Raw genomic sequence first — 21138 nt, 5'->3', positions numbered from 1 at the left:
TCTCCTATATGGATCTAGTTAAAGAAAATAAAAAAACTAAAAACTGAAAATATCGTACAATAAAAAAATACTTGACTTCATTAATGGTCCATTCCGCTAAATTTAGGTGAACATATGTGTTGCTATGTGTTTGATTGTAGGAGAAAGGAGTAAGGCCCCGTTTGGAAAAACAGCTTAATTAAGCGCTTATGGTCATAAGCGCTTATGTCATAAGCGCTTATTCATAAGCTATTTTTAAAAATTTATTGAAATAAATTAAAAATAAGCTGTATATAAGCATAAGCTGTTTTTCATAAGTTGTCCTGAGTATCTTATGAAAATAAGCTGAAAATAGCTAATGGCAGGCCATAAGCTGTTTGCATAAGCTCTCCCAAACACTGGCATAAGAGCTTATGCTGCCAGATAAGCTCAAATAAGCTCTTCCAAACTGGGCCTAAATGTCCTTACTTACAATACATATGCTTTTATATGGGGATTAGACGGAGAGTTGGTCAGAAAGTTAGACAGAGATAAGCTGTAAGTCTCTATCTTTTCCTTTCTTTATCTTTTTTTTTCCGTTTCTTTCAATCTTTGCTTTCAATCTTGTAATCGTAATCTTACAATTTTCAATAACAAATCTTTTCTTAATTGGATTGAAGATTGTTGTAATTGAACTTCAACATTCTTGTAAGAAATCTCATTTTTTAGGAAATTAATCTATCTCTCTTTGTAAGAAATGATATTTAAATTCTTGACAAAAGGAGGTTTGGAAAATTTGAAAGTAATAGGTTGTCCTAGATGTTCGACAGTAATGTCATCTTTGTTTGTCAAATAAAGGAAAAGCTTTCTTATGAAGGGTGATCCAATAATCACCTTGCTTTTTAGATTTTTGACAAGCAAGAAAGATGTTTCAATTTCAAGCTTGTCTATCATGAGGAGGATCCTTCTTGACCATGGCAGAATTATTCTACTGTCAAAAAAGAAGTTTTAGCAATTGTTTTATCCATCTGGATTTGATAAATTTTTGCCCGAAAAGGAAAAGCATGGGATTCCTTCTCAATCAGAATCTGACTCCAGTTTTGTTCCAGACGGCCTAGAAGACAATGAATATGAACTTTGTTGATTTTCCAACCCAATAATTGTAATTTTTACTGTAGCAATAGTGACTTTTTACTGTAGCTATAGTACCAAACAGTTCATGTTCTTGACCGAAACTATTCAAACAGTGCTTTTTATTTTCTATAAATAAAGAGCCCTTCTTTTGTTAAGAGGCGAAACTAGACAGAGAGTTGGTCAGAGAGAGTTAGACAGAGATAAGTTCTAACTTCTAAGCCTCTATCTCTCTGATACCAGACGGGTTCGGAAGCAAATCTAAGAGATAAGAATTACAACAGATAAGAGAAGTAGGATGCAGCCAGACTGCAGAAGAAAGAAACTAACTGGAAAATAAATAAATAAAAGCGCAGAAAAATAAAACAAGAAAAAGGAGGTTCAACCTTCCATAGACATAATATAACAAAATAGGAGGCTTAGCCTTCTATTAATCAAGAGGTAAGAAAAGATTTGTTATTGAAAATTGTAAGATTACGATTATAAGATTGAAAGCAAAGATTGAAAGAAAAGTAAAGAAAAGATGGAGGCTTACAGCTTATCTCTATCTAACTCTCTGACCAACTCTCCGCCTAGTTCCGCCTCTTAAGAGCATCTCCAATGGTAGGAACTTATTTTGGGACTTAACTCAATTCTTGTGGGCCCAAATTGCCACATAGGATTTAAGACACCCATAAGGTCTTCATACACATTTCACTCTAGTGGTTGAGATCTTATTTTACTTTTGTCTGGACCCACAGTACTCAATATATTTATATTATTTATTTTCCTCCCTAATTTTCACTTTGATTATGGTATTGAAGGAGAGAGAAAAAAATATTATTTTATTTAAGATCCCATATTTGAGAGTACCTGAGCTAAGGCACGGATCTTAGCTTTTGCTAAGATCTCATGCCATGTAGGATAGCTCCAATGGTAGGATCTAATAAGATCTGGATCTTATTTTAAGGTCCCAAAATAAGGACTCCATTGAAGATGCTCTAACAAAAGAGGGGCTCTTTATTTATAGAAAATAAAAAGCACTGTTTGAATAGATATATATATATATATAATATAAAAATAAAAATAGAAAGAAAAAATATATATATTTATTTATTTATTTTAACAGAAAGAAAAATAGAATAATTGTGGGTTCGTTTGTCTCTGTTTGGGGCCGGGCGCGGTCTGCGCTGAGATGCGTACAATGCAATGCAGCATGTCGGCATGTCTCTCGTATTGGTTTACAGGGCCCTGACCCTGTGGCTGTCCGTATTGTCCCTCCAATGTAGTGAATAGACTTAACTCTTTTGAGTCGTGTTGAATATGAATACAAATACGTAGCTGTATGACCAAAATGCTTGAAGGTCTAAGTTTACACATTTGTATTACTATTTCATGTCATTGGTAGATTCACAAAGATGCTATTGTGATGTGGAACTTGATGAATTTGAATTCTTCGTAAGTTATACCCCCCAATTTCATTGTCTACGTAATATGTAATTGACAAATTATATCATTATGATTTATGACTAAAATATCAAGGGAAGTAGTGACTAAAGTTTTTATTGAAACAAATAATTTGTAATTGCTTTTTTATCATAATGTTTCTGTTTTCCAATGTATAGTGTCATTTGTGATACAAAACATCATGCCTACTAAAAAATGATAGAAGATAAACCACAAAAAACTTTCACTATTTTTTATGAACATTATCATAAACTAAACCAACAGTGACAGAAAATATGGTGCAAATTGAGTGCCAAATTGCCAGCCCACTGCATCAGTTAAATCGATACCAGATATTAAATTAGTGATGGCCAACCTAATCATAACATTCATTTCAAGTAAGCCATCGATATACCTCATAATAATATAAATTATGGATGAGAAAACATTCATGAATTAACAGGTGGTTAAGCCAATCATTAAGAAAGAAAAGCTAACCAACAACTGAGTTTACTATCATTAATTAGAGACATCAACTGAGTACTTTACTGTTTACAGACTTAATGTGCAACAAAATGTCACCAACTATCCACGGAAAGCTCAAGAAACTGGAGCTTTCATGGTAATATTTTGGGTGATAGGTCACATGATACCATGCAGACGCCATAGCTTGATATTCATGCTGTTGACAATCAGCTTCAAACCATTCTTTGGCTTCACGCTGAAGATCCTTCACCGAGATCAGAATCCGATCCTTCATATCTGTATACCTCCGGTTATCACGCTGCAAATACGAAGCTCGGTTTTGCAGGTTACCGGTTAGCAGTTCATCCTCAGTCTCTGCACCATAGAACTTCATTAAAGCGGTCATCTTCTCTGCATACATTTCTTTGTGACTTGATGCAGTTTCAAGGAAGGCCTCAAAACCATTAGCTTCAAGATTAAGATCATATGCGTCTTCAGCAAGCTTCTCTGACCAGACAACGTTAGAACTTGCCTGCAATTTTGACTCAACTAAGGCACGGTAAAGTTTTCCCAGCACCCCGTTGGAGATATACATAGGCTTTTCAAACCTCTCCATGAAATCTGGAAAAACTCTTGGTTTCAAAACTCTAGGCATCGCAGCAGGCGCACCGGTCTTTGCAAAGTCAACAGCCATGGAATGAAGCTGTGCCAGCTCCAGACATTTTGAGCTCCTGGCTTTATCTGGTTCACGGTCAGCATGAACTAGATGTGCGGTGGAGATAGCGCCCAGAGTATCATTGATCATGTAGTCAACAAAAAATTGTTGGATTTCCTAAGCACACAGGTAACAACAAATAAGAAGCAAGTTTCACATTTATCAATTTTAAGGGGAAAAACCCCATGTAACTTTGTTGAACATTACCTCTAGTGTTACCATATGGTCCATTATCCGAGGCCTCCTTGCTGTGTAGTCCATTGGTTCCTCGGTTTTACACGGGATCAGATCTTTGTCCCAGCTAATGAAAAACAAATCTCCATCAAGATCACCTCCCGAGCATTCATTTGGATGAGGCCTGTAGGCGCAGCAAGTATGAACATAATAAGCATCATTATAAATAAAAAAAAAGGATACTGACTTTTATATAAATAAAAGTCCACGGCACTACCAGCCCGAAAAAAATTAGGTCTTCAGACTACAAAGTTACTTCTAGAATCTAGATTTGCCTTAAAATCCAGGTTGGGCTTGGACTTAGAATAAAAAAAAGATCCAAATAATAAATATTAGGAACAGTTTTCACACACCAGGACAGAAATTTAAGGGAGGCTAGTATCAACCTAAAACCAACTGGCACCATTAGATAGTAATCAACAAAACATGACTAATGAGTAATGGCATCAAATTCATTAAATAACAGGAACAGCGGTTGTTTTAGCAAAAGTAAAAAATAGCATATAGCAAGTACATGTTGGATGTTTTAAATGCATGCAATTGCCTAGCTAATGACACCCCTCTTCCACCCTTTATCTCACGGCCCACTGGACATGCCTGCTTCTTATGTTAGCACATGATTAATGGTTCATAGAAGCTAATGACACCATAAATAAGCGGATAAATGTAAAAAATATGTAATAATTCTACCTTGAATAAAACAAATGATTACAAGTAAAAGGAGGTTGTAATAATTGTACACATACCTATGTCCTTTTTGCGGAAATACAAGGCAATCCCTCATACCATTTTCCTCCAATTCTTCATGGTAGATAGCATCAAGGACTCTGACGTCTCCTGGGTGAAGACAAGGATTTTTGGTGACTATCACCTTCCCCACTATTATGCGTGTGCTATCATCACCATCCACTTTCCTTAAGCTATCATCTCCAGAATTTTCCATAGTTTTATTTACAGTAACGCGAACAAACACTTGGCCATAATTTAAAATACCAGTTTCATCCAAGCAACCTACTAAGAGTCGACCCTTGGGAACACATATACGGCATCTACTTTTCAAATCAGATAATTGCTCCGTATAGTGAGCCTTAAGCATCATCGATAGATAAGGCTCACTGTTTGGTTCATAAAACTGATGCAACATCTTTACCAGAATGCTTTTTGAATCAACTCCACTCAAACTTTCCAGAACATCCAGTGCTGCCTCCCTATCAGTCAACATCCTTCCAAGCAAATGCAACTGTTCCTGTTGCATAGCCAAAAGCGCCTCATCTTTTACCCCTAAGGTCGACAGCAGGGATATAATCTCTCGATTGAGAAAGCAAGGCATTGACTCACTCCATTTAGTAACACAGAGCATCCTGTTGTCGGATTCAAACTTAAGCATACTGCCGCGCAATGATAACTTCCTAAAGGAATGGCGATCCAGAGCAATAACACCTTTATATCCACCATACCGAATTTGAAATGCTGATGGAATTCGACTCTGATCCAATTTTAACTTTTGAGCAACTTGCCTTGCAAAAGATAGGGAAATTTTTCCAATGCCATCAGAGAAACAGTAGTCTACACCATCAGAGTTCACTTCAATATCTGGAATTATTTCCACTTCTTGAGGAAGGACTTCAAAAGTTTGCTTGGAAGAACTGAACAGCTGACCCATCCTTGCTGCACATTTAGAAACACTACGAATGTTGTTGAAACATCCCATCCATTCTCTGATATCTGCTGCTTTCACATGGTCATTAGAAGCAAATACCCAAACGGAATTTGACCGCAGTTGACTAGCAGAGAAGGCTAGAAACTCAAATCTTTTTGATCCAATCACAATCCCATCTCGAAGAATAGTCAATATCCGCTTATATATTTCAGTTTTAAAAGGCTTTGAGAAGATTCCCTTGTGTACAGTAGTTGATACCGCATTAGATGGAAGCTTACTCCAATCCTCTTCAACAAAAGTAATCCTCATGAAATCCGAAGCATACTGTGCAAAATGCTTTACCACATGATTTGAGGTTTCAAGCTCCGGTCCAAGGCAATAAATCTTCGTTGGGGTAATCAGTGCTCTATGACAACTCATTATGTTGTTATCTGCCAACCTTTTCTGCGCTGATGGAAGATGCCTTTTTCTTCTGCTGCTCAGCACGTGCAATTGAGTGTTCACAAATTCTAAGGGATCATAACAAGTTGAATTCAGTTTGTGCAATTTCTGAAAAACCATGGCTTTGGTTTCATCAGTTAAGCTTCCAAACAAGGCAATCAATTCATCATTCACTGAAGCAAGACTGATTTTCTGAGTATGGACAAGGCAATTCAATTGGAAAAGATCCTCATAAGGAAGCTTGGAACCAGGACCACATTTCACCAGCGGAACTGTTTCTGTGGCAGAGCATGAATATTTCTGATCCAGATTTAGATCTTTCAGACTTACTCTGTACAATGGAAAACTTTGAAAAACATCCAAAGAAGATGATTCTTCGTCAATTTCCCAAAAAAACGATGTGGAGTGCCCAATCGACTTGATGGGCGAGAAGTCTGTTGTTCGCACCCAAAGAAACTCGATATCATCCTTACAGAAATGGTACCTATCAGCCTTAAACTTGGAGGCTATATCTGGCCCTGATTTCCTCTGATATATCCTTGGCCCATATTTCAGCTGAAAAGGAAGACAAAGAAAGTAACCAACTGAGAATGTAGAAACCAACATTGATAAATAATATAAGAGAAATAGATACAACAAAATCACCAATAACAAAACTCAGACAGAAAAAGAGCCAATTTGGACAAACTTTTCAACAATTATGTACAGGAAGAGAAATGATCTTGAGTGATTATGATCATGAACCATTTAAATCACAACTTCACATCATTAATTGACTAATTGCTTATCTAAATTGGAAAAGCACCAATGCAGCATGAACTAGAAATAGGCCTCGTTTTGGAGAGCTTATTGGAGTTTATCTGATAGCATAAGCGCTTGTGCAAGTGTTTGGGAGAGCTTATGCAAACAGCTTATGGTCTACCATAAGTTGTTTTGAGCTTATTTTCATAAGCTACTCAGGATAGCTTATGAAAAAGAGCTTATGCTTATATATAACTTATTTTCAATCTATTTTAATATTTTTTTAAAATAGCTTATGAATAAGCGCTTATGGCATAAGCGCTTATGGTTCCTTATGACCATAAGTGCTTAATTAAGTTATTTTCCCAAACCGGGCGTTCTTGCATGATTATGATTATGAACCATTTAAATCACAACTTCACATAAGTAATTGAGTAATTGCTTAACTAAATTGGAAAAGCAGCATGAACAAGAAATAATCAAAATTCCAAAATCAACAAGGGAAGGATATAGAGATATCTACCTTCAAGATGAGGGCATCTGGGGGTTTACCATCATCACCAGAAGCATAGCCAACAGTCTCCAAAATATCTTCAAAAGGGATTTCAAGCTTGTAACACTCCCCTTGGAACCAGACCCAGAATTCAAGTTTCCTCCGTTCTGGCATGATCCACCCCTGAACACCATCCCAGGTGTCGAGAATAACAAAATCGTCAGGTCCGACGGTGAAGCCTGCATTGAGGATGGTGTTGTTGAGGCGGTGTTGGGGGAGCGGAGGCCGGGGGATGATATCATCGGAGTTTTCGGAGAGGCGGAGGAAGTGGGACTTGAAGATGAGCTTCTGGGATTCGGCGAGAGAGAGGGCGCGGGACTTGGTGGCGAGGTCCTCGAACTGGACGCGGCCGGAGCCGCGAGACTTCCAGTTGGAGTAATCGGAAAAGATTTCGAGGGCGTAGATGGAGGAGGGACCAAATGTGGACTTGAGGAAGGCGAGGAGGTCCTTGGCGGTGGCGGATTGGGGAATGTTGAAGATGCGGACGGTGGGTTTACCAGTCGGAACCCCCATTGACAAGGAGAGGAGGAGGAGCTGGCTAGGGAAGTGTTCAGTTCAGTGAGGGTTTTGACTGCCTGAACTTTCTATTGTAGTTCTGCAATTGGTAGAAGCTATAAATACAACACAAAAAATTTATACTAAAAAAATGGATGGAAGTTCTACTTCTACCATATTCTATTATAAAGGTGCATATAGGCCGGATCAACCCAATGAAACCATCCAACTCAATTCTATCCATTGATAAAAATGCGGGTTAGATTGGGCAAACGGGTTAATCGGATGGAATTGATTACGATCCAAACATCTTTAGATCAAATTCCATAGTAATCCATCCAACCCAACCCAAAATCTAATCATATAATATTTAATATATATTTTTAATAATTTTAACTTTTACCTAACCTTAGCGTATATAATTTATGGAGGACTTGAAGTCTTCTACTAGAGTAATTTTTAGGAGACTTTCAGACTAATTTGTTTGTAATTACTTGTCATATTTAAATACTTAAAGTACTTATTTAGTTATGTGGTGTTGTATAGATGTGTGTAGACGGTAGTTATGAACATATGATGTAATTATATGTTAGAGACTTGGACTACTTATTTTTTAATATTTTTTAATATTTTAGATTTATTTTTATTTTAATATAGCAATCCAATCAATCCATCCAAACCAACCCGAAGATTGTCAGATTGGGTTGGTTCGGATTCGTGGGTGAAAATTCACGAAATCCAACTCAAACAGTTTTGATCGGTTCGGATCCTGATTAGCTTGAAAATTCATCTAATCCAACTCATGGGCATCCCTATTCTATTACATGGTATTCTAGTTTTGATTTTTTGATTTTGAATTAAATAAAATTTGAAAATATTCATGGTAATCTCATTCTCTGAAATGTAATTACTGGAAAATAATTGCGAGGAGGCGGAGGTAGGAGAGACAAAAGTGGTGGTGACGGCCGAAGGTGGTGTGGTAAGGGAGCCCATCATCCTTCATCAGGTGCGCACAACATACTGCTCAGCCATCAAGTCAATTGGGCTTCCACATCGTTTTTTTTTTTTTTTCCAGAAATTGAGGAACAATCATCTTCTTTGGATATTTCTCAAAGTCTTCCACTGGACAAACAAAGTCTGAAAGATCTAACTCTAAAACATCATAAATATTTATGCTCTGCCATAGAAACAATTACGATGGTGAAGTGTTGCCCTGCTTCCAAGCTGCCTTATGAGGATCTTTTCCAATTGAATTGCCTTGTTCATACCCAGAAAATCAGTCTTGCTTCAGTGGATGATGAATTGATTGACTTGTTTGGAAGCTTAACAGATGAAACCAAGGCCATGGTTTTTCAGAAATTCCACAAACTCAATTCCACTTGTTATGAGCCCCTTAAATTTGTAAACAATCAATAGCACGTGTTGACCAGCAAAAGGAGAAGGCCTCTTCCATCAACGCAAAAAAGTATGGCTGAGAATACCATAATGAGTTGCCATAGAGCCTTGATTACCCCATCAAAGATTTATCGCCTTGGTCTGGAGCTTGAAACCTCAAATCATGATTCATGTGGTAAAGCATTCTGCAGCAACGAGATAGAGAGAATGTGTGACGTGTGAGATCCAAGTTTTTAAGCTTAGAATAAATTAATGAAATTCTTATTCACGATTAGGTTCGATGTATCGTGATGGGAAACCTGAACAAGTGTTTACCGAATGGAATAAATTTATAAAGGAGAAAGTTCAGCAAAAGACTAAGAATAGTATTAAAATCGATATAAGTTATAACGCGAATCTTATTCGCTTACGCATAGGGCAAGAGCGTTAGTAAACGACTAATTTACTCTTAAAGCACTATAGGAACTAATTCCAAAAATCTTCAGAAAGATATAAGAATTTCTCTTATTTCATTTCCATGACAAGTCTTTCGACACGAACGTCCGATTCCAATTCTCGGAAGTTTGCCGAAACTGAATCTCTCATAGCTCAAGAACCTTAAAGTAAATTGTTGGTGAAGACTTTTTCTATTCGGAGCTTCAAACGAAGATTCCACACGCGTACACTCATTTCTTTCGATGTTTCTAATCTTTCTTCAGAAAGAAGTTTTCTCATCCGACATCAATTGCAAAAAGTAGTTTTTCGGGTAAAATCGATTTACACCGACTTTGGATCGTTTGCCTTAATTCCAATAAACCTGTTTCGAGTTCTGGAATTCTGTCGCCAGAACCTATCTTAGAATTCACAGAGGAATGCACAGGAAAAATCGGAATCGCGAAATTTTCATTTTCCTGCATTTCCCCTCACCTACAAATAGGTGAGAAATCAAAAAATCCAAACCCATAACCCCATTGAACCCGCCAGCTTGGAGGAGAGAAAGGGAGGAAGAGATTTTCGCTCATTCTTGCCTGATCGTCGCTCTGCTCGTTGCTACGCGTAGACCTCGAGGTATTGATGCTATTCCTTACCTCTGATCGCAAATTCTGTTGCTTTTCTCTATGTCTTTCTGTGCTCAAAGTTTTGAGCTTTTTGTAAAAGTGTCCAAATAACTTGATTTCAGTATCTAAACTTATTGCCTACATGCCCAAGAGCATGAATATCCGGTTGTTTTCTGCTGAATCTCGCCGAATCGTCGCAGAGATACAATTTTCTGGAAAACCCCATTTTTGGGTAAAAGCTTCGCTTTTTGAATCAAAAACTCCTGACTGAGCTTAACGTCAGTAGGATTAGTTGTTATAAATGTCATTAGAAACACGCTCATCAAATTTATTTTTCAAAATTCCGACTTTGAGTTTTCGGGCTAAAAACACTGACCAAAATACCCATGTGTTAGTTTTCGACCCGATAATTTTTCTGAGAGTTTCCCTGGCCTAGATATCGCCTAAGAATACCTAGGAATTAAATTAGATCGAAGAAAAAGTTCGGGAAACCCTATTTTGATAGTGGCCGAAACTTATTTGGTATGGTACCGTGTCCAAAAATAATTTTTGGGTCTGTATGACCTGAGTTATAGCGTAGCTCTCTCCGTTGTCGAAATTTTGGCTTTGATTTCGTGTCATTCTGAGTTCTGTAGCTCGAGTTATGAACGTTTTAGCGAATAAAGTGTTTTTGTACAAAACTTGAATCGAGTCAAAACTCATCCATTTTAGGAAAGTCCTTCCATTCGTGTCTAGATGTTGTACTCTGAAGCTTCTTGAGCTTTGTCTAACGTTAGTTAGTATTGTTTCGATTGTACTGACTTATTTTGATTGATTTTTGCTTTGTTTGCTCTAAGGTTCGTTTGTGGAAACCTTGGACTTGACTGAGCAAGCTTGTGAGTGTGACTTACACTGTGATTCTGGAGGAACTAGAGGTGAGGGCAACTTACCTTGCTAGCAAATGTTTTACGCGTCGACCAATTCGACTTGATTTATTGTTTATGCACTTGATTGTGATTGACTGAGAAATGTTTTTCTGAAGGCTTCGGCCGAGTGAACTAATTGAGACGTGTGCCTCCATTTTCTGAGGCTTCGACCGACATCGGTGATTGAGATTTATTTATCGCTTTGATTTGCCATTGATTGATTCATATGTTGTACTTACTAAATGGATAATCATAGGCTATGTGAATACTTGTGCACATGTTTTGCTGGATTATATTTATTATGCTGTGCAATTATACGAATATTTGTGGAACGTCAGAGTGTGGGGAAACAGGTAGTTATGCCATACTCAAGATGAGAATTTGGGAAAAAGTTTGATGGGACGAACCGAGGTTCGGACCCTTATTATTTTAGTGGATCGAGACCTTCTCTGAAAGTTACTTAGGATGATGGGATCTTTTAAACTTACAAGATTAGAGATAAACCTAAATGGAAACTATTTTACAAGGAAAATTAATAATACACTAAACAACCTTTGAACCCTTTAAATAATGATAACAATGTCAGATGAAAGCTTAGGGCTTGGATGTTAGTTTTGGAAAATGAGAAGTGTCGCCGAATCCAAGTTTTGGGGAAACTAATAAGTTTCTGAGTACGTTGATACTTCTTTGCTCGATGAGCAGTTTTATTGTTTGGCTATCTAAAAGATAAGCCGGGAAACTAATAAGTTTCTGAGTATGTTGGTACTCTTCGCTCGATGAGCAGTTTGTGGTTTGGCTATCTAGAGGATAAGTTGGGGAACTATAAGTTTCCAAGTACATTGGTACTCCTTCGCGCTTTGAGCAGTTTATTTAGCCATCCAAAGGATGAGCCGGGAAGCTTCACTGAGGCGTGAGACTTCGTGAAAGCATGGAACTTCACTGAAGCGTGAGACTTCGTGAAAGTGTGCGAATTCACTGAAGCGTGAGACTTCGTGAAAGCAGAAACTTCACTGAGGCGGGAGACCTCGTGGAGACGGGAACCTTCGCTGAAGCGGGAGACTTTGCGGAGGCGTGAAACTTCACTAAAGCGTGAGACTTCGTGAAGGTGTGAAAATTCATTGAAGCGGGAGACTTCATGAAGGCGCGAAACTTCACTGAAGCGTGAGACTTCGTGAATGCGCGAAACTTCACTGAAGCGTGAGACTTCGTGAATGTGTGAGATTTCACTGAAGCGTGAGACTTCGTGAAAGCGTAAGACTCCATTGAAGTGTGAGACTTCATGGAAGCGTGAGATTTCATCGTCGTTTACCCTAGGGCAAACGACAGGGAAGATTTGTTTAGTTAGACACTTGTGCGTTGGGAGGACGATACATTGTTTGACTAAATTTATTACCTAACTTCATATGTTGAGATTTTGATGAATTGATATTGGTGAACATCTTTATGTTATTTGTTGAATTGTTGAGATATTGAATATTGTGTTGTTATTAGAGATTCGATAACATGTCATGTATATACTTTAGGGTAGGCAATACAGAACTTATATTTATATATACAACATATATATATATACCCCCTTATTCATCACATGTTTCTTGTATTATCTATTATATTCTGTGAGTTGACCCTCGCGTTGTAGCTTTGTGTTTATGTTTGTCTTTGGGCGATCGGCCTGCTGCCAGACGTTCAACAGCTGATTCGTGATGGTTCGTCGTTCGGGTAGGACTCGGAGCGAAATGACTACTACTGAGCCTTCGACGTGGACCCGGACTTCATGCAGGATCAGATGATGGTCGATGTTAGGGGTGTAGTATATGGGGTGTCGTTGTCATAGCTCTAATTGTCATTTCTTATTTTGGGGCAGGGTAAGTCCCCGACTATTAGCTTTTTGTGTGGTTCTCTTCCATGAGGATCACAGGGAGTTTGTCGGACGTAGGAGGTCTTTTGGAGGCCGTTCTGGGCTGACTTACTTTCTTGGAGGATTGTATTTATTAAACGTATGACTCTTACTATGGGTCGCACTTATTTGCCTGCGGACACTACTTTCAGTTACTTGATGTTACTTTCCGTCTCTTGAGGACACTCGTGACGATGTTTTTAGTTGCAGCAAGGGCTGTATTTATATTGTATATTAGTCGCTGTTAATTGCGATTGAGTTGAGTCTTTATTTCGACAAGTCATTTTATTTAAACCAAACGAAAAAAAAAATATTCACGTTTTTCCGCTTTATTTTATTTTTGAGTTACTAAAGTGACACCCGGAAATCGGGGTGTTACATGACTGCTAGGGTTTGCAATGGAACTTGCCTCTCGAGTAAGCTATTTATCCCCTAAAGCTTTTAGATTTATCATTTTTGTGCTTGAATATTTTTAAAATTAAATTTGTTTTTTTGGTAAAAATAATAAATAGGTGAAGGCATAGCTCATTGTTCATTAACTATGTGCTTCAATTGTGATTAAATCTATAGTAATTAAATATATTTTAATATTATGAATATATTAAATATTAATTTAACAAAATATTCATAAGTGAAGTCAAATAAGTTTTTTAATTGACATAAAATGCTTATATTATATGTTATCAAATGGAAATTTAATAAAAAGTGAAATTTATATATAAAATTATAAATGATTAATAAGATTTACTTTTATCAAATTAAAAATAATCACCAAAAATAAAATTTTGAAATCTGATCAATTCAAATTGGCCAAATATCAAAGGTTTTCAATACCTCAATTACAATTTTCTGGTTAGTTGTTTAGTTGGATGGTTGAATTCACTTAACTATAGTTTAATCTCAATTCTTTTAGAGAAAAATCTCTAATTAAACTTATTAAAGGTCCTCAACAGCTCAAAAGACAAGCACAATAAGTTAACTCAAAGTTACTTTACCAATCAATAACTTTTATCCAAAGGATAATCCCATATTAGTATTGAAAAATCTCTTGTGCAAGTTAACATGGGAGAAAAAGAGATAGAGGAGGAAAATGTTTTAAACGGTTATGGTTTATATTACGAAAAATATAGGTCTTTAAATCCCATGTCGGCTTAGCCAAGCAGCCCCACATTCAAGCATAATTGGGCCAGTATGGCCCAAATGCAATGGATGTCAGTCCGAATCAAGGATCCTCATTTCCTAAAATCACTTGTCGAATATCTGGTCTATCCGGATAAAGAGGACAAATGATTTAGGGAACAACATTGTTGATTAATATGGGGTCACCTGAAACAATTAAGATATGCACTCTTTCTATCTACTATTTTGTAGGTGACTGCTGTTCCAAGGAATCTATGCTTGAAGCCAATAATCCATCAACTTCAAAACGATCGGATTAGCAGAGCCAGACCAACATAACATGCTTGAATTTGAAATGTTTGATCAGCTGATGTTATCCAGTTAGTTTCAAGTAGTAGTTTAGTGTTATGTTAGTTTAGGAGTTACTTTCAGATTAAGTTGTAGCTAATTACTTATTAGCAAATTACAATAGGTTAGTTAGCAGAGAACACCATATAAGGAGATATCATATCACTGTAATTCAGACTTTGAGAAATTGGAATACAATTTTCTTCTCCTTCTATCTTCTCTGAATTCTTCTGGCTTGAACCTGTTGGAATTTCAACTATGTTACTTTGTTTACAGTTCAACCTTGACCAGTCCCAATTCAAATGGTGAGTCAAGAGACTAACCAAAAAGAACAAAACATAACTACAGCCAAAATACCAACAAGCATAAGCATAAATCTATGTAAGTTGTTGATAGATAGATAGTATGATATTGAAAACATGAACATTGAAACAAAAATCAAGGGAAAGCAGCATTAGAACTATGAAATTTACTCGTCTTGGACCAAAGCCAAATCTTAGAAACAGAGAAGCTCTCACCCTTGGTGGTGCTCCTTATCCTCTTTCCCTCCACATTCTCATTTTCACCTTCCTCACCAGATTGAGACAACACCACTTGCAGATTCATATCACCAACCACATATTGATATGAACCCATGGAGTAGCATCTCCTCTCATCCAATTCCAAACTACAACCACCACTTTCTATTCCTTCTCCACCCTCCAATCCAATATTTCTGAATTTTCCAAGCCTCACAGAAAGCACCCTCTTCATAATTTTTTGCTTCTCTTCAGATTCTGAACACCCATTACCATTCTCTTCCTTATTTGAAACAACCAAAGAGTTACTGTTGTTATCATCATTCAATGTTGGACTCTTCTCCACAGTTGCTCTGCATAGAGGACATGTAGAGTTTGAGAGAAGCCATGTGTCAAGGCAATCCATGTGAAAGGCATGGCTGCACATTGGAAGCAATCTCAGCTTGTCGTGCTCTGAGAATTCAAAGAGACACACAGCACAATCAAAGGGTTCCTTCAAGTCCAGTAAATCTTGGTAGTGGAAAAGTGGAAGAGAATCTATGAGAGCCTGGTCTAGACCTGAGTCATGCAAGCGGAAGAGGTTTTGAAGCTGTCTTTGAAGAGCGCGGGTTCTCGTGGTGGACTCTTGGAATCTGTTGGAATTGTAGAGGATTGAAGAGGATGATGATGGTCTTTTCATCAGAAACCACAGAACCAAATGGATAAGGCCATAGATGAAAAAGATAACTGAGAGAACTGTTATAACCAGCAAAATAAGTGGACTAATTCCAATAAGAGACGACGATGATGATGGTGGTGATGGTGATGCTTCATTCTCATTGCTAACATTAGCTTCATGAAATGTTTGAAATGCAGAGAAAGGAGGCTGAGATGATGATGAGTGCTTCAAATCAAGTGGTATGCTGCGCATTTTAGCAGATGGAGATTAACAAAACTGGTTTTCTTTGTTAGTTGGTTGGTTTTCATAGGTGCAAATTAAATGTTCCCCAGGTGGCATTTTCTAGCATTGAGTGTGGAGAAGGGAACAAAGATTTTGGCTATAATTTATGAACTTAAAAGGAGGATCCAAGTTCAGCTGAGTCAATATGCTCATGAAATGGGGTATTAGAAAATATATGGTTCTTTATGCAGATTGTGCAGTAAGCAAATTTCTTTCCTTTTTATTTATTGGTAATAGTAATAGTCACTAATATATGAAGCAACTTTTCTATGACTAATATGAAAGCTGCAAGACCAAAAAGAGAGAAAGAAAATAGCTAAATGATTAAGGTGTTGACCTTATAGAACAAAGTTTGATACTGCTAGGTCTCAAAGCTTTCTATTTGCTGGGTGGCTTCTTTTTTTCATGATCAAATTCATTGCAGATAATAATGCCGGGTAACATGCTCCTGAAATCAAGCCATTTCATACCACTCCTGTCTCTGTCATGATCACAGCAAAATAACTATTCATGGCTGATGGATGAGGAAGATAAAAACTATAGAAAAAAGGGTTCTTTTTCATTTTTGATTGTTTTTTGAAGCAGGTTCGGTTCTACAGCAAAATGCTCTAGAATTACTTATCATTAAAAGTTATTAGTCTTAACTTTTGAATACATGCATTTTCAATCATGTTTTTTTTTTTTTGATAGGCAAACATATTCCTATATTTGAAGGTGTTTGTGGATATACTAAATACAATACATTTTCACACTATATCTTCCAAATTAAAATCTGGAAACCTATATGTCTTTCCTATTTATTGAATTTTGTTTTCCAGATTATCTTATCATATAGGCGTGCTTTGATATATCATACAAGCATTTGGGCCATATTTGAAATGATTAATGTTGCTAATAGATCCTAATGGTCAATCTTCGCCGTTTGTAAATGGTCACATTATGATTATGTAGATCCTAATGGTAGGGTCCCAAATTCTTGCACGCATGGCAACTAATTAAATTATTATTTTGTCTGTTCAATGAGGTGTGCAAGTGCAAGCAAAATGGTGGGTGTCCAGCTCCAAGGCCAACCAACCAACAAGAAGTCAAAAAGAGAAATCTCTGTTAAGGCAAGGCATTCAGCTGTTTATTGTTTGCTAAGTATTCTTCACGAGATATAATTTTGTTTGTGTCGAGAACATTTACATTTTAGTAAAGATAATTCTTTTAGCGATGATTTTTTCATACACAAGACTTTAACCCGAAAGAAAAATCAAGCATATATCACCTAAATCAACCATCGGTTGGTACTCCACCATTTATTGCTTAACAAAACAGTGATAACATCATTTTCACTAAAAGAAAATCAAACATTTTCTAGGACCAAACCACCAAATCATATAGGGTAATAAACAGAGGCATAAAATTTATAGGGCAAACAATAAAGCATTGTCCATTTCCATTTTTTTCACAAATCAAAGCAAAATAAAATGAAAACAATGTACTTTTTTAAATAACCTGCAATAGAAAATAAAACTAACTTCTTAAATCGTGGTGTCTAAGTATCAGGGTTTCAAATTGTGTTTCGCAACTACAATTGTGACCCGCAACGTACCGGGTTTTGAACTCCTCGCAACGGCATTGCGATTCCAATTGCAGTCGTTTCAAATCTTCATTTGTTCGTAATTCTGCAATGCAGTTGCAACCGTAATTTAAAACCTTAATAAGTATTGCATTCTTTCATTTGTGGTGGCTTTCGGACGAAAACATTGAAGAAAAGAAATACTTATTTGTAGATCCTCTTTGATAGAAATGCCCAAAATACTAGTGGGCTGTCCTTATTTTTGCCTCTTTTTCTCTGTTCTCTTTTCTCTTTTAAGTTTTACACTTTGGGTTTAGGAATGGATACATATTTCCATTTTCTTCTCCTATCATCAAAATCAATTTTTTTTCATACAGAAGGATACTGATCACATATCACACACTTCCCGACATAAAAAAGAAACTCGATTTTTATATGCATGTTATATACTATTATAGAACATTTCTTTTGTGAGCTGATATGAAGAATAGAAGTTTACTATCGTAATTAAAGTCTCAGCTCATGAGTTGAAGATTGTGGATCTTTCTTCTTCCTCTTTCAATGCAATTGTCATTGCTGCAACATCACTCATGCTTGGTCTATCATTTGGAGAAGAATTTACACATTGCAGTGCTACATGCAACAAGTTCACCATCCTCTCTTCACTAGCACCTTGTGAAATCAATGACTTGTCAAAAACTTCTGCAGTCCATTCCTCTCTGATCACTGAACTCACCCATTCAGCAAGATTGAGCCCATTGTTCTGGACTATTTTTCCAGTCAGAAGCTGCAGAAGGATCACACCATAGGCATATGTATCAACTTTGAAGGTTCTATATGCATGAGAAGTAGCTAGATTCTTGTTTTTGAATCTTCTTCTGTGAGAAATTTCACTTTGAGCTTGATCTTCAACCACCATCAGACCGTATTCGCTTATGCAGGGATCCATATTCTTTCCAAACAAAATGTTACTTGATTTTAAGTTACCATGAGCTATACCACTTCCATGAAGCTCCTCATGGATATGAGCCAAAGCCTCAGCTATTTTAGAAGCAATCTTAAGTCTGCTTCCCCACTCAAAAGATTGGCCACTTGGAGATCCTGACATGTCAATCAAATTGTAGAAAAACATTTTGTTAGATATGCATCCAGTGAGACTACATTCCAGTTGCAACCTGAGAAATCTAAATCACATGTTCCAAAGAAGAAAAACCACATATTCTCGAATGAAGAAAATTATAGGATTGGATAAACGGACTTTCACATCTAACCCAACTGAAATACAAACAAGCTCTCAACCATGTCGGGAAAAAGTGTCCCTAAGGAAATAAGCAAAAAGACCAAAAGTTTGAGCATCATTATGTAAAAACATCTACACAATGTGTTGGTTTCATCATTTAGTGCATGTTTGGAAACCCTTCTACAATTATTCTAAAGCCAGAATCATTTCTGGGGTAAAGCTTCTGTGAGTAGCCTCAAGGTTTCATAATTAATTCTGTTGAAAGAAAAGGTGATCCAAACATTCTATTAGTATTTGGTATGTATGCAAATTTTGGTTTTTATCCTCATTATATGTTCTGGTTTTAATGGACATACATTTTGTTAGGACTACTTAGGCATTTGTACTTATTATCCCAAATGCATGCATTCACATATTACTTAACAACTTACCTAAAAGCATTTGGAAGAGACTCCCATTCTCCATGTATTCATACACCAATAGCTTCTCTTGTGGTGAGCAATAATATGCAACAAGTGGAACTACATATGGATGCTTCACTTGACCAATCTTATTCATCCTTCTCTCAAAATCTTGTTTTGAAATCCCCCAGTCATTGATCCTCTTGACTGCCAAAAGCACTCCATTGTCTAGCATCACCTTGAAGAGGCTTCCGTGTCTTCCTCTCCCAATCAATTCAGCAGGAGCTCTCAGCAAGTCCTCAAGTTGCAATCGCTTCAACTCAGGGCGTGAGAAAACAACAAGAGTTGATGATGATGATGACGATGATGACATGTTCATCCCATTTTCAAGGGATGACATTGAACTCTTGGATCTGGTCTCAGTGCCACTCTTAGTTTCAATAGAGTTTTCTCTTCTCATCTTCTTTTCAACAATCAATGCTTCTTCTTTGGTCTTGAATTTCGTTGCCAAAATGCAGCCTAACGAAAACAGGACAATTAAACCAAGAACAAGATAACCAGAATAAGCACCCAACTTATCAATAAAGGATTCTGTTTCTTTCTCTGAGTGTGGAGGAGGAGTAGGAGAGCAAGCCTTTGGAAGTGGTGTTCCACATAAATTGGGATTTCCAGAAAAGCTTTCTGCATAGAATTCCCCTCTGACATCAGGAATTGAACCCTCTAAATTGTTGTTGGAGACATTAAACTCCAAAAGCTTAGAGAAGTTAAAATCAGGAATTTCCCCAGTGAATTTGTTTTTCTCAGCAAGAAAAGATATCAACCCTGAGAGATGAATTACATTAGAAAGCTCTCCAGAGAAGTTGTTTCTAGCAACATGAAGCCTCTTCAAATTGCCTAATTCTTCAAGAGAATTGGGAAGATCACCCGAGAAGCTGTTGTCACTTAAATACAATTGAGTCAAAGACTTGCAAGCTCCTAAATCCTCTGGTATCAATCCATGTAACTTGTTTCTCTTTAGGCTAAGGCTTTGAAGAGACTTTGCCATGCAAAGAGAACTGGTGTCTAGAGTCCCATTCAAGCTGGAATCATCAAGAAATATGGTGTTAACTTTCCCTCTTATGCAGCTCACACCATGCCAGTTATCACTGCAAGGATCTGAAGCAAGGTTCCAACCCCAGTACTTGGCATGTCTTTGTGAATTCCCTGGTGCAAGTTTGTCCATGAATCTCACCAGTGCCCGCTTCACCACTTCATCCTCTGAGAAGGTCACTGGAAAGAACAAAAAGATGACAATGAAGCTTATCCAGATGGGGTTTACACACATTCTTGCAGCAGCAGCAGCAATAGCAGCAGTGTTGGGTAATGTGCTAGGTTCCTGTTCTTGATCAGAATAGTGAAATTAGCTTTAAACTTCTTTGGTTAACTGATTTATGGTAGCTTAGGCTAGCAGTTATACTACACTGCCAATTGGCTAATGAAACAACAAGTTAATGTACTGTTCTTCTGGATGACAGTGACAAGGAGAAGGTAACAACTTTAGCTGCCGGCATCATAAAAGGGCCATACATGGTGATGCCATGACTTTCTCAAAGAGTTTCTTCTATCCCTTCATCAATATTTGGAGGGTTTTACCCTGAATTTTTTATTGGCTTTACAAAAAGTTGGTATTGCTAGGCTTGGCTGCTTTAGTCCATAATTCTTTGGTCAACTTTTTGTATTAATCTCTTGTTACAGTTTCAGTTAAGAATTAAGATTAGGAGGCCTTTTAACTGTGTAGTTACTGGGCCCAATGGGATATGTTAAGCAACTATGAATATAACTCAAATTATACAATTTTGTGTCTATCTCTCTTTTCACATTTATTAAATAGGTGAATGTTTCAAATATTTATAAAAAGAGAGATAGACACAATATTACAATTTACATTTTCAATTTCTCTCAAAACCAATCACATTAAAC

General features: G+C 37.0%; 3 protein-coding genes across 3 annotated transcripts; all 3 read right to left on the bottom strand.

Moving 5' to 3' along the window:
• Positions 1-2913: 2913 nt before the first annotated feature.
• LOC130711064 (RNA-dependent RNA polymerase 2) lies at positions 2914-7931 on the bottom strand. Its single transcript, XM_057560518.1, has 4 exons — positions 7294-7931; positions 4675-6584; positions 3902-4052; positions 2914-3811 (listed from the first exon to the last, which is right to left on the bottom strand). Exons 1-4 carry the CDS (start codon positions 7834-7836, stop codon positions 3047-3049), a joined length of 3369 nt encoding a protein of 1122 aa, XP_057416501.1. The 5' UTR covers positions 7837-7931; the 3' UTR covers positions 2914-3046.
• A 6722-nt stretch (positions 7932-14653) lies between these two features.
• LOC130710429 (RING-H2 finger protein ATL46-like) lies at positions 14654-16196 on the bottom strand. The gene has a single exon (XM_057559705.1). It carries the CDS (start codon positions 15945-15947, stop codon positions 14958-14960), a length of 990 nt encoding a protein of 329 aa, XP_057415688.1. The 5' UTR covers positions 15948-16196; the 3' UTR covers positions 14654-14957.
• A 1408-nt stretch (positions 16197-17604) lies between these two features.
• LOC130710428 (probable inactive receptor kinase At2g26730) lies at positions 17605-20949 on the bottom strand. The gene is made up of 2 exons (XM_057559704.1): positions 19210-20949; positions 17605-18639 (listed from the first exon to the last, which is right to left on the bottom strand). The coding sequence occupies exons 1-2, from the start codon at positions 20501-20503 to the stop codon at positions 18059-18061; spliced, it is 1875 nt and encodes a 624-aa protein (XP_057415687.1). The 5' UTR covers positions 20504-20949; the 3' UTR covers positions 17605-18058.
• Positions 20950-21138: the final 189 nt, after the last annotated feature.

Source organism: Lotus japonicus, chromosome 4 (genome assembly GCF_012489685.1).
Source record: "Lotus japonicus ecotype B-129 chromosome 4, LjGifu_v1.2".
Lineage (NCBI taxonomy): Eukaryota > Viridiplantae > Streptophyta > Magnoliopsida > Fabales > Fabaceae > Lotus > Lotus japonicus.
This window is presented reverse-complemented; position numbering and strand designations above follow the sequence as displayed.

What these genes read in the sequence shown, in the direction of transcription:
- LOC130711064 (XM_057560518.1), bottom strand. Translation starts at nt 7,836, where the DNA reads ATGGGGGTTCCGACTGGTAAACCCACCGTCCGCATCTTCAACATTCCC. An exon ending in CAGATGCCCTCATCTTGAAG is followed by an intron (nt 6,585 to 7,293) that starts GTAGATATCTCT and finishes CTTCCTTTTCAG; the next exon opens with CTGAAATATGGGCCAAGGAT. An exon ending in TTTCCGCAAAAAGGACATAG is followed by an intron (nt 4,053 to 4,674) that starts GTATGTGTACAA and finishes CTGCGCCTACAG; the next exon opens with GCCTCATCCAAATGAATGCT.
- LOC130710429 (XM_057559705.1), bottom strand. Translation starts at nt 15,947, where the DNA reads ATGCGCAGCATACCACTTGATTTGAAGCACTCATCATCATCTCAGCCT.
- LOC130710428 (XM_057559704.1), bottom strand. Translation starts at nt 20,503, where the DNA reads ATGTGTGTAAACCCCATCTGGATAAGCTTCATTGTCATCTTTTTGTTC. An exon ending in TCTCTTCCAAATGCTTTTAG is followed by an intron (nt 18,640 to 19,209) that starts GTAAGTTGTTAA and finishes TTGACATGTCAG; the next exon opens with GATCTCCAAGTGGCCAATCT.